We start from the raw sequence: 19,885 nt of genomic DNA, 5'->3' as shown, positions 1-19,885 counted from the left end.
ACCTTCAAGGCCTGCCTGGATGCAACCCTGTCTACTTACCGAGTCTGTGATTCTGTGATTCTGTGAGTTGTCCTTCTCTGGCCTCAGTGCATTGAGCAATTTATTTGAGAACTCTTCTGAGGGGAAAAAACACAAAGTGGAACAATAAATTTCTCTCAGATCCACATTGCGGATCTTCATGAGTTAGGATTTGCTTCCAAGGATCTTGTCCTTACCAACACAGATGGACTGGTCAGAGATGCAATCTTTGCTTTCTCTGTGGACTTCAGGCTCCAAATATATGCAGTTCTGATTTTTAACTTTGCATTTGCTAAATATTTTCCAAGGCAGGTGGTTTTGCAACCCTTGTGCCATAGGCCTTCTGGCAAAAAAGGTCTCATTCAGTTTCTGAAGCCCATTGTTGAAAACTTAAAGAACACTGAGCAAAGCTCTTAACCAAAAAAGTAGGAAAATAAATTATATTGGCAGTTAATAAATCCAGATAGAATTTATGGGGTATAGTGGTAGGGTGGAGAAACAACAATAAAACTGTGACTTGGAAAAATTAGAATGAATCACTGGCAGGTATCTTGGCAATAGTCTTGATTCCTGTACTCATCCCATGGCTGTCAGCCACTTCTTATTCTTCCCTCCAGCTATGCTGCATTCACAATCTGTACAAACTCAGAGTCCAGACTGATGTGCAGTTCATGTTTCATCCCAAAGGGATGTGTATTTTCCATGTGTTATACTATCCCAGCTGCTCCCTTGTTGAGAGGGAGGCTTTCTCTGGATCTTTTTTTTTTTCAGTGATGTGCAGTCAGATGGAGGCCTCATCCTTTATCATCACTGACACTGCTTCTTGCGTAGTCATCACCCATCTATTAGCCACCATCCTGTCAACATTGTCACTTTAACTTTATTGGCCATCTCACAGCTGCTTTTGCAGTTCTTTTGCTTGTTATAGAAGAATCACTGATGTTCAAGTTTCTGTCTTAGTCCTTGCTACTGAAGGAGACATCTTGGTGGTGTTTCTTCTCTTTCTTCTTTGTCTCATCTGGTGCTCTTCTCTTCCACTGCTATAGGCTGCAGCATAGAATTTATGGTATCTCTGTCTCCAGATTTACTGGATGTAATTCTTTTCAGGTGTGAAAATAGTGTTTTATGTTCAAAATGTGACAAATTTATTTTCATTATAAATGAAGTCTGAATGGTCTAGGCAGCCCCCAAACAGACAGTGATAGAATAAGACTGGCTAGTTCTGTCATGCCCCATCTCTCTGATGAATACTGATAAGGGCCAGACCTCACCTATTTAGGCAGTTTATTCCCCAGCCATTCATGCTTCTTCAGGGAAGGTCCATTTTGTTTTCAGGATGTTCCAGCCCACTCTTCTCCCAATTCCTAGACAGATTTCCATTATGAGTCCTCCACTCTTAAGGCTTTAGGGCACAAGAATCACATTTCAGTGGCTTTGTCTCATGTTCTTCTTTATGGTTGTTGTGAAGATAGCAGTCATCACACTATCCTGGTATTTATTATTCAATACTGTAGGTTTGCTCTTCCTGAGCAATGATAGCTATTTCCATGCTTGTGTTACCTTTTCCTAATAAAATGAAATAGGAACTATATGATTACTACTTCACTATAAAACCCAAGTGTGGCAGCAAAAAATGCAAGGACCTTTCAGGCGTAATTTGAATTGTATCCTAGAAGGGTGACTGTGCAGGCTCAACACATCTAGACTAAAAAATGAAAAAAAAGAACACTTCAATTATTTTTTTCTACGTATTTTAGAATGATAACAGGCTCCCTTACAAAAGTCTCCGTGGCATTCTACTGATGCCTAAATCACCTGCTTTTTGAATTAGAGCATCTGCACCTCCCTGGTTTTGCAGCCTACTCCATTGTTCTGGAGCTCTGGTGGTAACGGCTCTAATCTTTATTCTTTTTTGCATGTCAGGACACTAGGTCCTGGAGAAATGTGCATTCAGTGTACATGCTTAGCAGCGGACTGCTGAATGTTCATATCAAAGAGACTTCAGTTGTTTGTTCTCACAGACACAGGACAGACTTCTTAATTTTCACCAATAACAGAAGAAGCAAATTATTGACATTTCATATATTAACCAACAAAGTCTAGATAGCAAAGGTCTCATTCCCAATCTTTACTAAACATTACTGTGATTACACCTTACTTGCATGCATGGCATCTTTAAAATCATCTTAAAATCATAAGCATATACCCTATTACTAAAAAAAGATCTTCAAAATTAGGCCTCTCTTCAAAAGTAGAAAGAAACAGTGAAAGCTAGCCTGAGATAGTGCTGCACTTAGATTTCTTCACTGGTATCAGTAATCCCAGTTCCATTGTATTGTGCACTTAGTCATTTAAAGACAGATTTTTCAAACTGAGCTTCTACGTTTTGTAGGGATACTTTTGTTCTGTCATTTGGCAGATGAATGACTTGATATGTAACAAACATGATAGATCACACCTGTTAAGTCTTTTATGTATTTTTATTTTTTTTAATTCTATATCATGGGTTTGGATACTATTGTGAAGAGGAATTTTGGGGTCAGGCTCAGTAGTTCCCACTGAAGGCAATAAGGGTTTTTTTCATTAGCTTTAATACCAGATAGAGCCTGAATCTTTTTATGCAAAACCAGGAAAAGTCAGTGAGCATTTCTAAGTAAAGGATTCAGGATTTGATGCAATGCAAACCTGAAGCATATTACTTAACATTATGCAGTTACTTTAAAAGTGGCTTCAAATAGTAAGATTTATGGGAGTTACTTTGAAGAGAGATGTGTATGTGCACATTTTAGCACTGAAAGGTGTTTCCAGGTGGCCTCTACTAACTGTTTGAACTAAAGTTCAAGTTTCATTCCAGGGGAGTTGTAAGATGATACATTAGAAAACATCCTATTGGTGCTGTCCTTCACCCTACATAAGGAAACAACATAGGAAACCTTTTTCCTACTTGGCTTCCTGTAATTTTTTAAAACTTGTTAGTGTAATTTCACTTCCTGCTTCCAAAATTTATGTAATCACACAGTTCTTGATAAAACTGTGCTCTTGAAAAGGTATTCTAGCTTGAATTTCAGTCTGAGAGCAAGAGATTTTGCTCTTCCTGCTCTTCCTGATATKTTTAAATTTAAACTTGAAAAGGAAAATCAAGAGTCAGACAAAAGTGCATGATTGTTATAGGGGTCTATGATCAAGGCACAGACTTCTAAAATCAAAAGCTGATAGAAAAGGACTTTTTGTTTTGTTCCAGTCTTGAGTTCCTTTTCAGCTTCCAGCAATGGTGACTTTTTTAGCATGGTCCTTCTGAAGTGAATCATGTTAGAACACAAAAGAGAGAAAAGCACACAGTGCTTTACCTTGTAATCAATTGATTTAAAATATGCCCATTAAGATAGGAAGTTCTTACAAAGAGATCATAGTCTCGTGGCATTTACTTTTGCAATTAATACAACTTTTAAAAGTTACCCAAATATCTCTTGCTTTCCTTAGTTTTCAAACATGAACATTCTCCCAGTATTTCAGATGACATCATCTAATCTGACATTAGTCACTTGGGATAAGTCATCCCAAGTCAGAAAGTGTATCCATGAAAAAAAGAGCCATAAATAGGATCAAGAGTTACTTACTGTCTTTATCACATGTACACATTCACTTTTTTCTTGGCAGGGCAGGCCAAACACAAAGGAACTTTTCAGAGGTCCTGGTCTTTTTTTGTTTTTGCTTTGCAAATAGGCATATTTTTAAAATCCAGACTTGAAATTTGGCATTGGAACAGCTGTGTGCAGAAATATCCTTTCTGCTGCCCTTTAAGCAAATAGCTAATGTTCTCACTTTTTCCTTTTTCTTTTCAAACAAATCTAAACAGAAAAGCTTGTGATCTCTGAATACCATTTGATCTCTACTCTATTCCTTACTACTACTGTTACTATTGTAATGATCATGATGTTGCCAAGATGCTTAAGATTCTTAGTTACAGGCTACAGCATCATTAGCTTTGACAGTGTACCAGAACAAAAGAAAAAGATGCCGTCCCTTTCCTCCAGATCTTACAATCTAAGTACAAGATGAGATGACAGATGCATTCCAACAGACAACAGAGTTTGTGGAAATAATGAGGCAAATTGGTAACCATGATATCAGTAGTCATAGTGTATGAGCTGCTTGACCTTTTTCAGGACTTTTGTATGAGTTTTAAGGAGGAATTTGAGGGACAAAAATGAGATACATTTGCAGATCCCTGTAGGGAACCTTTCAGAAATGTGGGAGACATGATTAAGTGCTTGTTTTCAAATCTTGCATGTGAGCAATAGAGAATATCATAGTGGACAGATCAGAGTCAGTACTCAGCTTCTGCAGCATTGAATGAGAGATTATAATTGAGGAAGGAACAGGCTGTGAATTGATTGAAAATCAGGATAAGCAGCTTATGTTTAATGTGATAGAGAAGGGGGAACCAACAGCCAGCCCAGATATGCAGAGAGGAGAGATAGTCAGTATTGTCAGTGTTTTAGATTGGTTTCAGAAAAGTCAGCTTCCATTTGGCAAGGCAGAGAGAAATGTGGCAATGTTTCAGATGTGATATAAAACATCTCAGCCTAGCTGAGAATTTTAGGTGTACTGGTGAATGGAGAAGCTGTTCATTAGTACTGTTATACATAAATAATCAATAAGATAGGAACATAGACCAGATGTGAATTTGAATTTAAGATCATTATTGCTCTCCTGCTCTTATCTGCAGATTCTTCATTATAGCAAACTCCACCCTAGCTTACTTTTTGCAACTGCTTCCTCTCTTTCTGTTCATGCTGTTTCAGTGCCTCTGGAAACAATTCAAATAACACATGACTTCCTCTGCAACAAAACATATTCTCCTGTTTAAACTAAATTAGCTTTTCCCCCCCGCTAACTTCACAACTAATCCTTTGCAAGTATACTCTCCAATCAATATTCAATATATATTCAAGCACCATCATATAGATCCACTGAGATGTAATCTGCTACTAGAATTGGTCTACTTGCATTCAAGTAACTAAGTCAACCATAATTCACTGTTCTTTTCATGCAAGTTTCTTAGGGAATGTTTTATTTCGGGGAAATGTCCTATTTTTTAAGATGGTAAAATGATGTAAAAATAAAAAGAATAAATAGATGCTTAAAATGATGGCTACATTCATAGGTAATTCACATTTTACAACCTAAACTGAGTGAAATTATAAATTAGTTTCTAGCTGACATTTGCTTCTAATATATTCATCATTCTCAGCTAAGGAAAGCTGAAGAGCTTCAGCCTATCTACCTTCTCAGTAAGGCAAAGTAATAATCTATAAAGCGGATTCATGCAAGATAAGGATTTCATATGTCTAATTGTCAACACATTGAACAAATATTCAAGACTTTTTGGTAAGTTATTGTTTCAGTGGAAAATAATGGGTAATCTTTCTACATTTGTAGAAATTGTACAAAGGTTACCTAACTGAATGTTATCACAAGTGCAGAGTAGTGAACAATTAATACTTTATTTTGAATCTTCTCAAGTGGAATTAATCAGGCTTGCATGTTCTATATTGAAAGTGTTGAAGAGAAGACTGAAATGCCAAAATCAGTTGCAGAACTCAGAAATAATGAGGGCTAAACTTGCATTGAAAATACAGTTTTGCCCCAGCTCTGCTCTCATCTCTGAATATAACATCTGCTTTTGAGGAAATGAAACCTGAAACTGTATGAATCACTGTAAAGGTTGTTTCTATTTCCAGGTGTAGTCTAGGGCACAGTATTTGTGAAAGTAGGGTTCCATTGCTGGAAGAGCACACATTAATTTTTATATTCAACATCATGATTAATGAGGAGGCTCAATGAAAAAGATATGCAAAATTACATCAGATTTTAGTATCCTTTTATCATAATTGCTTTTGTAAATGATGTCTTACTCTCCCTAGTACTCATTAGCATATGCAGTAATCATACATATATGTATGTATTAATAAATAAAATGTGTTTTTTGTCTGAAAATCTTAGAATTCATACTTTGAAATGCAGATTTAGATTACTTTAAATAGTCCCCTTTCCTTTTTTAATGTCATTACTCTCAGGTAATATTCCTATGCTCACTTCCCATACAAAACCTTAATTGTTAACATGAAGAAAAAAATCATGGTTTTTCACAATTAGATATGAAAAATCCCCCAAACCTTGCCAAAAACATTTTTGATATTAATAATTTTTTCTATACAAGCATGCGATGTAACAAATTTATACTGTGTTACTTGGTTTCACCTATGAATTTACCTTTGCAGCAATAGATAAAAAACTTGTCTTAATCTGTCTTTAAGGTATTAGTTATTAGTATTGCTCTGCTCTGGAAGCACACAGAATAGTCTGTATTCTAATTTTCAGTGTTTAGTACTTGTAAAAACAATTGGTTTCAGTTGGCATATGTCTGTTTCTGGAATGTACTATATTATCTTTCTGCAAATACAAAGTCAAATGATACTTCAGACCAGCATACATATATCTCTTGTTTCTCAAGGCCATCTTTAGCAGAGTGATTGTTTTTGAGGGCCTGACCCCATTGGAGGCCAGCAGCTAATACATATAATAAGACAGGCCCTATCCCAGGAACTTGAGACAGACCAAGCAAGCTTAGTTAAAAAAACCTTAGCTTGGAAGGAAAGTGTAAGAAAGGAAAAACTATGTTTACAGTTGTGCACCATGCCATCAGAATAACTCTAAAAGTAAATTTGTTCTTAGTTGTGTCCAGTACTTAATATGTATCAAGGATATCAAAATGATATCCTTGATACAAGGAATCAAGGATGACTATGATTATTTCTTGAAAATGAAATCAGAGGATATCAAGGATATTACCATGTTCTGAAATGCATTTACATATGCTCACACATTACAGTCTCACTCTCCAGGGAGCTACCGTGTTTTCTTGAAAGTATATAGCTCCCAATTACCAGAGCCCAGTGGCTTGTATTTTTTCTGACTGACTTCTGTGAGGCTGATTTTGTCTGCTGCTTCTTGAGGATCCAGCTCCCTCATTAGACTGAGGCATATGTATAAGCAAGTAACTCTAAAGTTGGTCTAATTCCTCTGTTATAGTGATGTGATAGTGAAGAATGGAGTAATGAGAAACTTATTATTAAATAATTAATAATATTATTAAATATTATTAAATAAGAAACTTATTATTAAATAAGCAATTTACAAACTGAAATGCTCGTGATCTTCCCTGCTTTTAAGATGGCACAGCTGTCCCATCCAGTAGTAAATGTGAGGGCCAGAGTTCAAAATCTTCCTAGGATGTAAATGATGCTTTGCAATTTTTGCCTGACCTTGTTCTGAGTAACACGGCACTAGATTATAAATTTCAGTTTTGTCTTTGAGGACCYTGCAGTGATGTCCAACCTAGGCAGACAGAAAGGAATGTGAATGTAGTTTTATCTGGGACAACAAGAATGAAAGGTGTTTAATGATCGTATGTACATACTTCTTTGAATTTGAAAAGAAACATTTGCCACAGCAAATTCACCTTTATTTTCATTATTTCCACGTCTTGCATAAAACTATCTGTGAAAAACAATCTGATCTAACATTTTCCCTCTGAAAAAGTTTCTCACAGAAACCCATGTCTATAGGCTTCAGCCCGTAGGATTTACTTCCTCCATTGGCTCAAATGGTAGAAATTTGTTTGCTGTGTGACTTCTTTTTCCTAAAAACTAACCAGTACCTGCAAGTCTTTGATCAAAACTGAATGCTAGTAACAATTTTGCCACTTCTCCCTTGTACTGAACAGTACTTAATCACACAAATATTCCTTTGAGGTTGTTTTGTAGATACAGAATAAATACATAAGAGTCTGGAGGGCTAAGAAACTGTATTTGTTGAGCAAAGGCTATATTCTGATGTCACTAGATGCAATATTTGTGAATGGTCTTTTATGCTCAATTTTATTTCAGGAAAAGTTTCCTTTTTTTTCTTTTTTTTTGTTTATTTGTTGGTTTATAAAGAGAATCTTAGGGATTCCAGAGTGATTTTTGAGAAGGGTAATTGTGAGTCCTAAAAACACCAATGAAAGGAAATACTGATTCATTAAACAATACAGTTAAATACAAAAGATACATTAACTATCTGCATTTTCCTCCTAATATTCGTAAGATATCTGTATGGAAGAGAGACAAGAATGAGTATGTCATTTCCAGAGTCTTTAAATAGCTACTTGTTTAAATCACCAGAAAATGGCCCCATCCTGCATAGGATGCAAAACCCAAGAATTACATTATTAAATGAAACTGTTTCAGATAAACTGTAAGCAAGCCAGCTGACCCTGGAAATTTAGTACCAAGTTGCGTGACTTGAAAATCTGTTCAAAGCAAGGCATGGCTGCAGGCCTGGACTGTTGTACTTTAGTAACCATAGTAACATGGTCTCTGGAGAGCTAATGCTTGTGAATTTTCCTTTATTTCAAGGAAGAGTAATAAGAGAAATGTGGCTTGGAACTTGTTCTTCTTCATCTTTTTTTTTTTTCTTATTTTTACTATGCTGTGACCTTGACCAAAGTCACTTTGAAGTATTTACTGGCTGATTTTTTGCTATGGGACCATTAAAAATATCAGGATATATAAAGGACCTTGCCAAAGGAAGTCCTATCTTCCTCAAAATATTTGCTTTCTTTTCCAAAGAGATTTTTTTTATTAATAATGTTTCTAAAACTTAAGGGAAGGAACTGATAGCTTTCATCTTACAGCTACTGTGGGCACCAGAATAATGTTGTACTTTCTTTGAACTGACAGATTAATTGTTTTTTATTTCAGTAGCAGGTGCAGCTTTTCATGAGTACATAATTGGATGTACACATTTTTCAAAAGAATACAGACTCTTGTCTGGTGCCAAATTCTTTCTTTCCATTTTGGGGAAAAAAAAAAGAAAAAAAAAAAGGAGGAAAGAAAAAAGGATTTCATTTTTAAAATACAATGTAGCAAACCCATGTAAGTGTTTTTAAAAAGCCAAATATAAACAAACAGATGTTCACAATGCATACTTAAGTCTGTCTCACATGTTTCAGCTATTATCCTGGATTAGAAATTCCATCTGTCATTGAATCCATATGGTTTACCAAATGACAGTTTACAACTGTGTAGTTTTACAAATTAGAAACCTGTGTAGTTTTACAAATTAGAAACTAGAGTTGTTTTTGATTGCAAAAGTTCTAATGTCCACAGTAAAATATTTGTGTGTGTATGTGTGTGCATGCATAAATTCTTAACAAATTGCTAAAAAATGTCATATGATGCAAAGTAGACTTTTATTGGTAAAACACATTAGTCATATTCAATGAAAATGTAGACACTGAGCTGTGAAGTTAGGTTATTTTGCCCTAAATCCAAGAACCCTAGTTTAGGCTTTTCARTATTCCTACATAATGGAATAGGCTAAAATAGGACTCTGCTTCTCTGTGCTATCCTCTCTTTGGTTTAGGCAGACATGAGCTTTACAGAGCTGCAACAGGCACTACACAGAATTTTATTCCCTGGCTCAGGTGCTTATGTTATGGTATTTGAACTGTGCAGGTATACAGCTGGTCCATAACCTCATCTTTTCTTTTCCTTTTCCTTCTCTAGGGTGGTAATCCAGGCAAATTGCTGCTGTAGTTCTGACACAGCACACCGGTACAGTCTCCCATATACTAGTAATGAGGGAAAGCTCAGGGCTAGAATTTTATTTCAGAAACTGAAGACACTTAAAATCATGAGGTCAAATACTTGGTTGTCCTGTTAAATATGAGACCTCATAACTTAAAATAAGAAAGATGTGATCATTTTTCTTTCATTTTCATGGACTGAAGCTGTCTCTTGTCTTCCATTCAGCATAACAAATCATCAGGATTCTGGCCAAAATAATGGAAAATTCCTATGCAGTGTTACTGTGCAGGACTTGATATGGAATTTTATATGATACCTGAGAGGTTTGTTTGTGAATTCAGAAGAGGTCTTTGCACACTGATTTGCAATAATTACCACCCTGCTCTGGGGTCCCAGAGCTGTGCTGCCAAATGCTGTCCTCCTTTCCCGCAACTATATACACTGTGTATCTCTTAGCTCAGCTATGACTCTGTTCAGAGTCCTCTGCTACAGATGTCAGGTTTCATACTGTACAGAGCTTTGGGGTGATACTGATAAAACAGAAACGTTTGCAGTCTTGGATAAGACTCATTGGATACAAAATTTAACTTCATGTCCAGCTTGTCATATTTTAGGTTACCCAGCTAAAATGAGGTTTAGACACATGGAATTTTTGTTAATCCCAAATAGCTTCATGTGGCTACATGAAAGTTGTTGCCGCACTGAAATGGATTTTGTTCTTCCTGCCTGCAAGGCAGAGCATCAGATGTTTGTGCTTAGGGTCATGAAAGCTAGGAGATTCTTGGTTAAGAGATCTTAACTGAGAAAAGGACATCAGCATTTTGAAAACAAAACAAAAACGAAGTGGGGGAAAGTTTGTATTTCTCTTCATGTACATAGCTTCCTTGAATCCATATTCAGTTCTAGCTTAACATAAACACATGGCTCCTTGAACTTTTCACCCACTTCTCTCCTCTTGCAGCAGATTCTCCCACCCTTCTTTAATACTTCCTGCAGCCTCACAGATGTATCCACTGTTACCAATCCACTGTTCTGAATGCTTAGAAACACACATGGTCCCATTTTTCCTTCCCATTCTTAGAAACCTCTGCCCTGGGTCCAGCCTACTCCAGCTCTGTGACTGTGCCCACGTTCCGTTGTGAGGGAGCAAGTTGTAAATTTTAAAGGCAGAGATAGATCTCCTAGGGGCCTAGACATGTCCCTAGACAATGTACCCATTATGTTAGATGCAGAAGATTCATTGTAGAATAGGTATATTTATTTCTTGGTTTATAAAAAGCATACTTGGCAAAGTCAGGTGCTCCCCTGTCTGTTTCCTAAAGTTGTTAAAAAAAACCCAGCTTGCCTGCAAGACAATGGAAAGTGCATTTGTGCATTTTAATGTTATCAGTATGATATTATCTAAGATTCTGTGATCGTATTCAGATCTTGCAGTAATTTTCTAAGTTCTCCTAGATATGGCTTGGTACATTAATCATCCATACATAACGAACTTTTAAAAACTATTCTTAATTTCTAACTCCCTCAGTTATATAGGATAAACTGGAACATGCACATTAACAGCAGGAGTCACCTTAAATGTTATATGGCTATCTTTGTGGAAATTTTTAGTCTGTCCAAATTAAAAGTCTTGCCAGATGTGCAAAATGTAATAAAATTACTAGTATCAYGTCACTGATAGTTTCATTGCTGTGAAGAAGAGTCCAAGAAGAAAAGATGCCAAAAATGCTTTCTTCTCTCCACTAGTTACTGGATATGACAGATGCCATCCACAGAGGCTGCTCTCAACCCAATGAAAAAGCACAGATGCGAAGATGTAGAAATCTTGACACAAATTCTTATGTTTGATAAGGTGCTGGGATGAATTTGGGCATTATTTCCAACAGAAGACAGAACCAGTCCAACAACCATTTGTGCTTGAATAGTAGACAGGGATAACTAGTCATGAACACTAATCCACCTAGTCAGAGATAACATTTATTCTGAAAAGGATCTATATCTATTGGGCTGACCTGAAGCCAAATGAATGCTGTTTGCCCTTAACTATTTTTACAGTTGACTCCTGGTTAGCATTGATTTGATTAAGTCAGTTGCTATAACTCCTCTTCTGAAAATAGGTGAGCCTCTGCAGTCATATTACTAGATTTTTCCAGTCACCATTTCACAGGTTCAGTGATGTACAGCACACCTAGCCATATATGATCCCACTGAGTCAAGTTTCCAAAGGTGCTCTACATTTATAACCGGGGCCAAATCTTCTGAGGAGGTCAGCTATTGTACACTAAAGTCCTGAAATTCTGCCCACCATTTTCACAGTGGGAACAGGTTTTAAGCAGTCTTGAAAGTTTGATTCTTATTTAGGAGCTCAAAGAGAACCAAACTCATAAAAATATGTCAGTGTATCCAGTAGCCATGCAATTGAAAATCTGCCGTCATTGTGCTTCAGGATTAATATACATTAAACTAGAACCATAAATTGAGTGAAAGGTAAAACAAGGATAATAATAATAAAACAGTATTTCATCAACAACTATTTAAACTGTAATCTGAAAAGATCTCAAAACTATCACATATAAGGATCATCTAATCTACCTTTGGAATGCAAGCCTCCTGATAGTGAAAATATGTTAGTGAATCTTTTTTAAGGGGAGATAGGCAAAATCAGTCACTCTGCTGGATGTTAATATTTATATAATATATTTAATTTAATCTATACTTTCAATTTTAGATTTTTATTGTTGTTTTCCCTGCCTCACTGAGTCTGTGACACTGAATTGAGCTGTTTTCTTGACTAAGTACTGGTCTGTATCAGTGAAATAGTCATTGCCTAATTTTTATGTTTATTGCATTTATGTAATTATGCTATGTATATATTTTATGAGAGCTTAAGAAAATAGTCATACTTTAAAATAAAAGTGCAATTTCAAAGCCATTACTACAAGGAAAATACAACACATAATTTTCTTGCTGGAGATTATTATATTATGTATATGTATCAATACATACAGATTCAAAGAAATTATTATGGAATTTAATGTTTTAAATTAAAGCAGCAGAAAAGTAGGTGACTCTTGCTATTGAACTTATGCGAACTAATGTTTGTTTCAAATGTTAAAAAGGATAACAAAATGTTGATTACATTTTAATTAGTCACCATAACCACTATTCAAGTAAAAAGAAAAAAGAGCACATTCCAGATTGTTATCCACTATTTCATTCTAGAGAAGAAAAAAAGTATTTCTGCAAAGGTACAGAAACTACAACCAATATCCCCATAGCCCTATATATTCATATTATGAATAGGAATACATTCATTTAGTATGTTATTGTACGTAAGTTACAATTTTAATACAAAACATTGGATTAAAACTTTGTTTGTTATATAATGAGACTTCTTAAGAGAGGAAACAGTTCTGGCAAAACACATAGACGATTCAAAGTATTTATACTGTTTAAATCCCAGCAATTTAATTCTGAATTACCAAAAATAAGGCTATAGATATGCTATTTGTTCTTTTCTTTTGCAATTAAAATATAATATTCTATAAACTTAACACCTCATAACCTCTAACTCTGATTCTATTGAACTGATTAGCCATTCAGATAGAGTCTTGAAGACTGGTATCACACTTGAGAAAAATTTGAAAATCTGAGCCAATGTAGAGTACATGCCCAATTGTTAAACTTATGACCTTATTTTACTAAATTTACATAAAATTCATATATGCCTCCAGAAAAATGTGATGTCCATCTTCTATGCAGTGTAATTGTTTCATATCTATTCCTTATAGAAAACATAAAAGGGGATCAATTGTTCACTGTCTGTTCCTGTAAAATAACTAAAAGGTCTCAAATGAACATTAGGAAGCAGCAGGCTCAGAAGGAACAAAGGTTTTTACTATGCTTTCATGTTCTTCTACTTTACACCAATCTGTGGAATTCATTGGTGCAAGAGCTTGGGGGTATTAAAATTCATATGGTTTCAAAATGCAATTGGATAAAGTCATGGAAGAAAAATCCAGCAAATGTTATTAAAATATAAAGACAAAGGAAGCACTAGCATAGTAGGTGGCTGGAAGAATGTTCTGGAAAAATAATACCACATTCTTGTCTTTTTTCTTGCACTCTTTCCTGGGGATTCACTATTGGAGACAGGATACTGGAACTGGGTGGATCTTTGGCATAGTCTGGTCTGGCCATGTTTGTCTTATGTTCATATCTGAAATATTTTTAAAAGAGACCTGACTAGAACATTTGTGAAATTATTAAATTGTATACCCATTTAACTCTTTAAATTCTGATGACATTTTTAATTATTTTATTTCCCTTCCTTAGTCACTGAATGGTTTTGCATTGGTGGTGAGTGCAGATGGAATGATATTTTATGCATCATCAACTATTGTGGACTACCTAGGCTTTCATCAGGTAAATATATTAACAAATATTTAGAATGCTTAATGTCACACTGCACACTGTCTTTGTAAAGACTTTCTTGTAGTTATTGCTGTTAACTGACTCTCTAAAATCCAGTACTGTGTGTTGTTYTGTTTTGCCATGTCCTTCTACTGCTGCCATGACATGAATTGTAACTGAAATTAAGTTATTTTATTATGCTGTGTCCAACTGTAATTTTTTTTTTTTTGAGCTGATAGGTGAAGATGAATTCCTTGTAATGTTCTAGGAAGCAATTTGCTTTTGTAAACCTTTAATTAATAGAAACATAATTTATTATAAATAAAAGATTTAACTAAATGTTTCCTTTTAATTCTAGTATAAAATGCTGCTATTGTAGACTAGTTGCCTGTATATAGTATATATATTGTAAAGTCATAGAATGATACAGTGGGAAGGGACCTCAGGAGGTCATATAGACCAGCCTCCTGCTTCTGCCTTTTGCCTCTTGGCCTTCCACTGTGCACCTCTGTGAAGAGTCTGGCTTTGTTTTCTCTATGTCCTCTCATTAGGTAGACGCAGACAGCAGTAAATTCTCACCAATGCCTTCTTATGGCTGAACAAACCCAATTCTTCTCTTTGGTCAGGATAAATCATATGCCCCAGCCCTGATAAATCACATGCTCCAGCCTCTAACCTTGTTGGTAGCCCTCTCCTGACTCATTCCAGTATGTTAAAATCTTTCTTTTCCTGGAGAGCCCCAAACTAGATATAGTACTCCAGATGCATCTCATAAGTACAGAATAGAGAGAGCCACATCCCTCAACCTTCTGACTATACTTTTTCTAATACAGCCCAGCAGAAGTTTGGTCTTCTTTGCTGTAAGGATGCACTCATATTCAATATCTTACCCCTCCCCACCCCTAGTTTTCTAGGCCTTTTTTTGCAAAATGACTTTATACCCAGTTGGTTCCCAGCCTGTAGCATGCATTGATTTATTCCATCTCAGATGCAGGATTTGGCCTTTGTTGAACTTCATGAGGCCCATTTTTGTCCACTTCATGAACTTCTTGAGGCCATTCATGTCAGCCCATTTTTACAGCATGTCAAAGTCCCTCTGCACAGCAGTCTTGCTCTCTAACATATCAGCTGCTCTCCCCAGTTTGTACCCTTTGAAAACTTCCTGAGAGTGCACTGTATTCCATCACCTGTTAAGACATTAAACAATATTGGTCCCAGTATCAATCACTGAGGAACGCTATTAGTAGCCAGCTGCTAGTTGGACTTTTTTATTACTCACATTTGCATATGCACACACATTACAAGAGTTAAGAATAAAAATAATCATCTTAGGATGTTAAGACAAAAAGCAGATGTGAAAAACAGGGGCCTCTGAAGTAACTTTGCTTTGTAAAGGTATCCTACACCAGTCATTATTTTAAGGAAAGTATCAACCAAAAGATAAAGTCTCTGCCCCACTAAGCTTACAGATTAAACATTCCTTGTTGAAATTGTTTCAGACTGATGTAATGCACCAAAACATATATGATTACATTCATGTGGATGATCGCCAGGATTTCTGTAGACAACTACACTGGGCCATGAACCCTCCCCAGATGTTGTCTGGACAGCAATTACAGAAAGAAACAGGTAGGCATCACTATACAGAGTCAGACGTGCACTCCATCTACTCTTATTTCTGTTTCATATCAAGTCAGATTCTTCAGTGGAAAGTTGCATAGTGGCCATTTATAAAGTTATTGTCCCATAGATTAAGTTTCTTCCTGATCCTTGACACTTACAAAGTAATGTGTGGTATGGCTTGGAAGTTGATGTTTATTTTTCTCTAATGTACCTATGGATATTTTTATCATCCACACAGAATGAAGATCATCAGTGTTCATTCTGCCAACCTTTCGTTCACACTGATCAGGACATTAGTCTTTCTTTTAATCATGAAAAAAAAACATGCAACAAGTTTCAGTGCAACACAACAAGGGTGATATCACTTTCTGCTATTTGTTTCCCTGTGCACAGTTATGTGGCTAGGAGATTTCAGAAGAAAAAGTAGGTTCAGCAATATTTTTTCCCCTCAGGCTGCATTTTCCTAGGATGGCAGGCAGACATGTGCAGAAAGTTTCCCCTTTGTATAAGAGGCGTAAAGTTGGAATCATGACTACAAAAAATACAATGGGATTGAAAATGTTAACTTTATAAAGAATTATTGATCACAGCAAAAATTATGCATTTCACTAGAAGATAAAGAAGTGATTTKTTTTCCAGATGGGGAAAAACTTGCAAGTAATCCTTCAGTAGCCTTTATGAACTCATGAGAAACACAAGCATGTAACTTTGGTAGAATCTCTCACAGTTTGAGTGTTTTACACTATATTACTTATGGAAACCTGAACAACTTTGCAAAATTTTGCAGGAAGTGCAGAGAAAACAAATGAACAAATGTGCATGATGATTTCAAATTATAAAAAGTTATAAACATTTGCAATTTTTGTCCTAAGTTATACACAGCAGAAAATTTCATTTTCTGAGTTCATATTTCTGTACAAAAACTTGTGTGTGTCTTTTGGAAAATAAGTATTTCAAAAGCTATGCACCTGTAGTCCAAAACTGGGAAATGCTTCTTCAAAAATCAGAGGCAACAGCTGAACATTAACTAATGAGCCACTGTCAATTTGTTTTTTTTTCTTGCATTAGCATTTTTTCTTATTTTGTTCCTTTTTCTAATGTATTATCTCTGATCTCAGAAGCAGTAACATCTGTTATCCTGTTTTCCATCATTAAAAATCACAAAAACTCAGGAAATAAAAAAGTCAAAGTTTCTGAAGAAACTCACCTGAATCACATTATAGAGCCTTCCTTTTTTTCTCTTGGTAGAGCATGTGCAGGTTTGTTTACATGATTTAATATTCACCCTTCCATAAAATAATTTTTAGCAATTCCCATAACAGTTTGTTCAAGTAAATACAATAAATATTCTTTTTTAGTGTGATCTGACATATATTGCTTCCATTTTTGTTTATAGGAGAAGAATATATTCTCAGCAAATTGTTTAAAGCACAAGAGAACAACAGCATGACAACAGATTATTCTTCCTTCTTAACTCGTTGTTTCATCTGTCGAGTTCGGTGCTTGTTGGACAGTACTTCTGGCTTCCTTGTAAGTATAATTTCACACAGAGAACTGTAATCATGACATGCAAATTTAAATTACTTCATATGAAAGATATTTGGACATAAATATATATGTTGTAGACAGTCATGAAGACACACTTTTTATTTGCTGAATAACAAGAAACACCTAAAGATATTTATTGATTACATATAAAGAATGATGGAAGAAAAAAAGGCTGTAATATTTAAATTTGAAACAATCAAGAAACTTTCATGTGTCAAGCTCTTTGGGATAGCATCTATCCTCCATTTCTACTTTGTCTAGCACAGGGGAGGCCAGCCGATTTTCACAATTAACATTTAAGCACAAATGAAGTATTCACTTTAAAGAACAATAAAAATAATTATTGATTTTCCACTTTTGTAAAGAGTAATAATAAAATACAGAATTGGAATGTCTGATATACTGCTTAATTATTCTTGCTAGAAGAGCAGTGGCTTATTTCTAGAAATCACTTCCCAATTTGATTATAATAAAGTCCAATCCTGATTCTTCTTATGACAAAATAAGACATGTGCAAAGAAATGAGAGCCCAAAATAGCAAGAGAAAGGAAAACGCAACTTCTCTCTTAAGTGCTTATTTGCTGGAAGATTATAGATCTGAGTATATGTACAAATTAGTCACTTCTGCATCCTTACTTCAGTCTTGTAACTCTTGAAAATGCCTAACTCAAATGGTCTGAGTTTTCTCTGGTCATCTTGTAGTAGGTAATTTTTTCACTGAAAGGAAACAGTTTGCTGTTAACTTGCCAGTGCAGGCACAGCAAAGGTTGCACATTTGTATTTATCCTGAATACTCTGCCCTCTACTATTTTCTTAGCTGGGAGCATCTCTGTGAAGCTCCTGGCAAAGCAGCTAGCGTCCTTCCATTCTTAACCAGGCAAGCCAAGAGAAACAGAACTGCAGCATAAACCATCTTAGTGAAAGGTTGATGAAATGGGTTACATCTACCCTACAGGCCTTCTTAGATTACCTTCTCTAATATCAATAGTAATACAGAGCTTTCTGTAGGAATCTGCTCTGAAGGAGAACTCTGATCAGAGAGGGAAGAGCCCGTTGAAAAGCCATCTTCTGCTGATCTCTGCCTTCTGCTATATGGAGATTTAAGAAAGGGATAGATGGTTCTGTCCAAGCTAGATACTTTAGATATGATGATCTTGAAATATGCCTTCTCCCTTGGTGTCTTCTAACACAGCCCTTGGATTGGTTGTGCCAGTCCGTATACTTCCCAGAGAAAGTGCAAGGAAAGAGGAATCATCTTACTGGAGAGAACAGAGCATGGAAAAAAATAGTTCCAACCTCAGACTGAGGCATACAGGAAATAGGTGTTTGCACCAGCATAAGCTTCTTGTCTTGGCAAATAGAACATAATGCAGAACTTCTACTTTAAGCGCATAGGAGGAAAAAAAACAGCATCAGATCTCCCATTTTACTACTGATAATGCCTCCACTCTCCATGCTTCTGAATTTGTGTGGTTTAAACTGTATGAAGATAATGAAATTGCAAGCTTTCCTCTGTTTCAAAACTAGCTTCAGTGTTATTTAAACATCATTGTCTATAGATCATATTAGCATTTTAAATATTAAAATGTTAAATGTTTAAATGTTTTATACATTAATGTTTATTATAGTTTTATTGTGTTTTTTATATAACAGACAATGCAGTTTCAAGGCAAACTAAAGTTTCTTTTTGGACAAAGGAAGAAGTCCTCATCAGGAACAGTATTACCACCTCAGTTGTCCTTATTCTGCATAGTGGTACCACTTCTTCCTTCTGTGACAGAGATGAAGATGAAAAGCCTGCTTGTGAAAGCAAAATACAAAGCTGATGATGCAGCAGGAGTAAATACAAAGTACTTTCAAATTAATCTTCTAGGATTTAGCAAAGTATACTCTGATCTTTATGTGTATATGCAAAAATCACAAATTGTGATAAATAACCCTCTATTTAAAAATACGTTTTTAGGAAAGTGAGTAGCTTACCTGGATTCTTCTTCCCAGCCTTCAGAAGTTATTAAAGCAATAATTCATTCTACTAGTTATAGAAGTTAAAAAGGAAAAAAATATTGAGAGTTCTCAAACTTCAGTAACTTCTAATAGCACAATTACTAGGACTTGGGTCATTTTGGTATTAAACCAAAGGAGAAATTACAAAACTTAATAWGTGTGTGCACGCACACATGCTCATGGTATTCATAAACAGCCAAATGAAATGTATATCTGTTTTTTTTTTTAATTTATCTTACAACAGAGACTTATGAACACACAAGTCTACTATTGCACTAAATGGCCTAAGGTTGATCACAGAGTATCAATCAAAGAAGATCAGGACAGATTGTATTCAGACTTACTTTTCTCATTTTCTTCCTAACACTTATTTTCATTATGCTTTTCTGATTGAATTTTAAAGTTGTTGTTTAGGGCTAGGATTGTGTTTTTCTCTGTTTGGTTAAATATAACTTTACAGCAGCAAAGTTCATTGCTGTGAAGTAAAATGCCCATCGTTGTTATTGACAGCATCATAATCTGACTTTTAACCAGAATATGCTTGTGTATGTGTAGGTTTACTACCCACACATCTAATGAGGTTCTAGCACAAACATTTTTTTTTTTTTGACAAGAATTAAATTGTTGAAAGTCTGATACAGTAA

General features: G+C 35.5%; 1 protein-coding gene across 2 annotated transcripts in view; it reads left to right on the top strand.

Moving 5' to 3' along the window:
* Positions 1 to 19,885, top strand: part of AHRR (aryl hydrocarbon receptor repressor) — a 95,662-nt gene that overhangs the window by 69,983 nt on the left and 5,794 nt on the right. For both annotated transcript variants that reach the window (XM_085310692.1, XM_085310693.1), the window contains exons 5-8: positions 13,989 to 14,078; positions 15,566 to 15,695; positions 17,086 to 17,219; positions 18,891 to 19,087. In XM_085310692.1, the coding sequence (XP_085166818.1) occupies positions 13,989 to 14,078; positions 15,566 to 15,695; positions 17,086 to 17,219; positions 18,891 to 19,087 (551 nt within the window). The remainder of the gene's footprint in view (positions 1 to 13,988; positions 14,079 to 15,565; positions 15,696 to 17,085; positions 17,220 to 18,890; positions 19,088 to 19,885) is intronic.

This window comes from Rhea americana, unplaced genomic scaffold, assembly GCF_003343005.1.
Source record: "Rhea americana isolate MKP2758 unplaced genomic scaffold, rheAme1 scaffold_323, whole genome shotgun sequence".
Taxonomy (NCBI): domain Eukaryota; kingdom Metazoa; phylum Chordata; class Aves; order Rheiformes; family Rheidae; genus Rhea; species Rhea americana.
The sequence above is the reverse complement of the archived record's forward strand: the minus strand, read 5'-3'. Positions and strand labels throughout refer to the sequence as shown.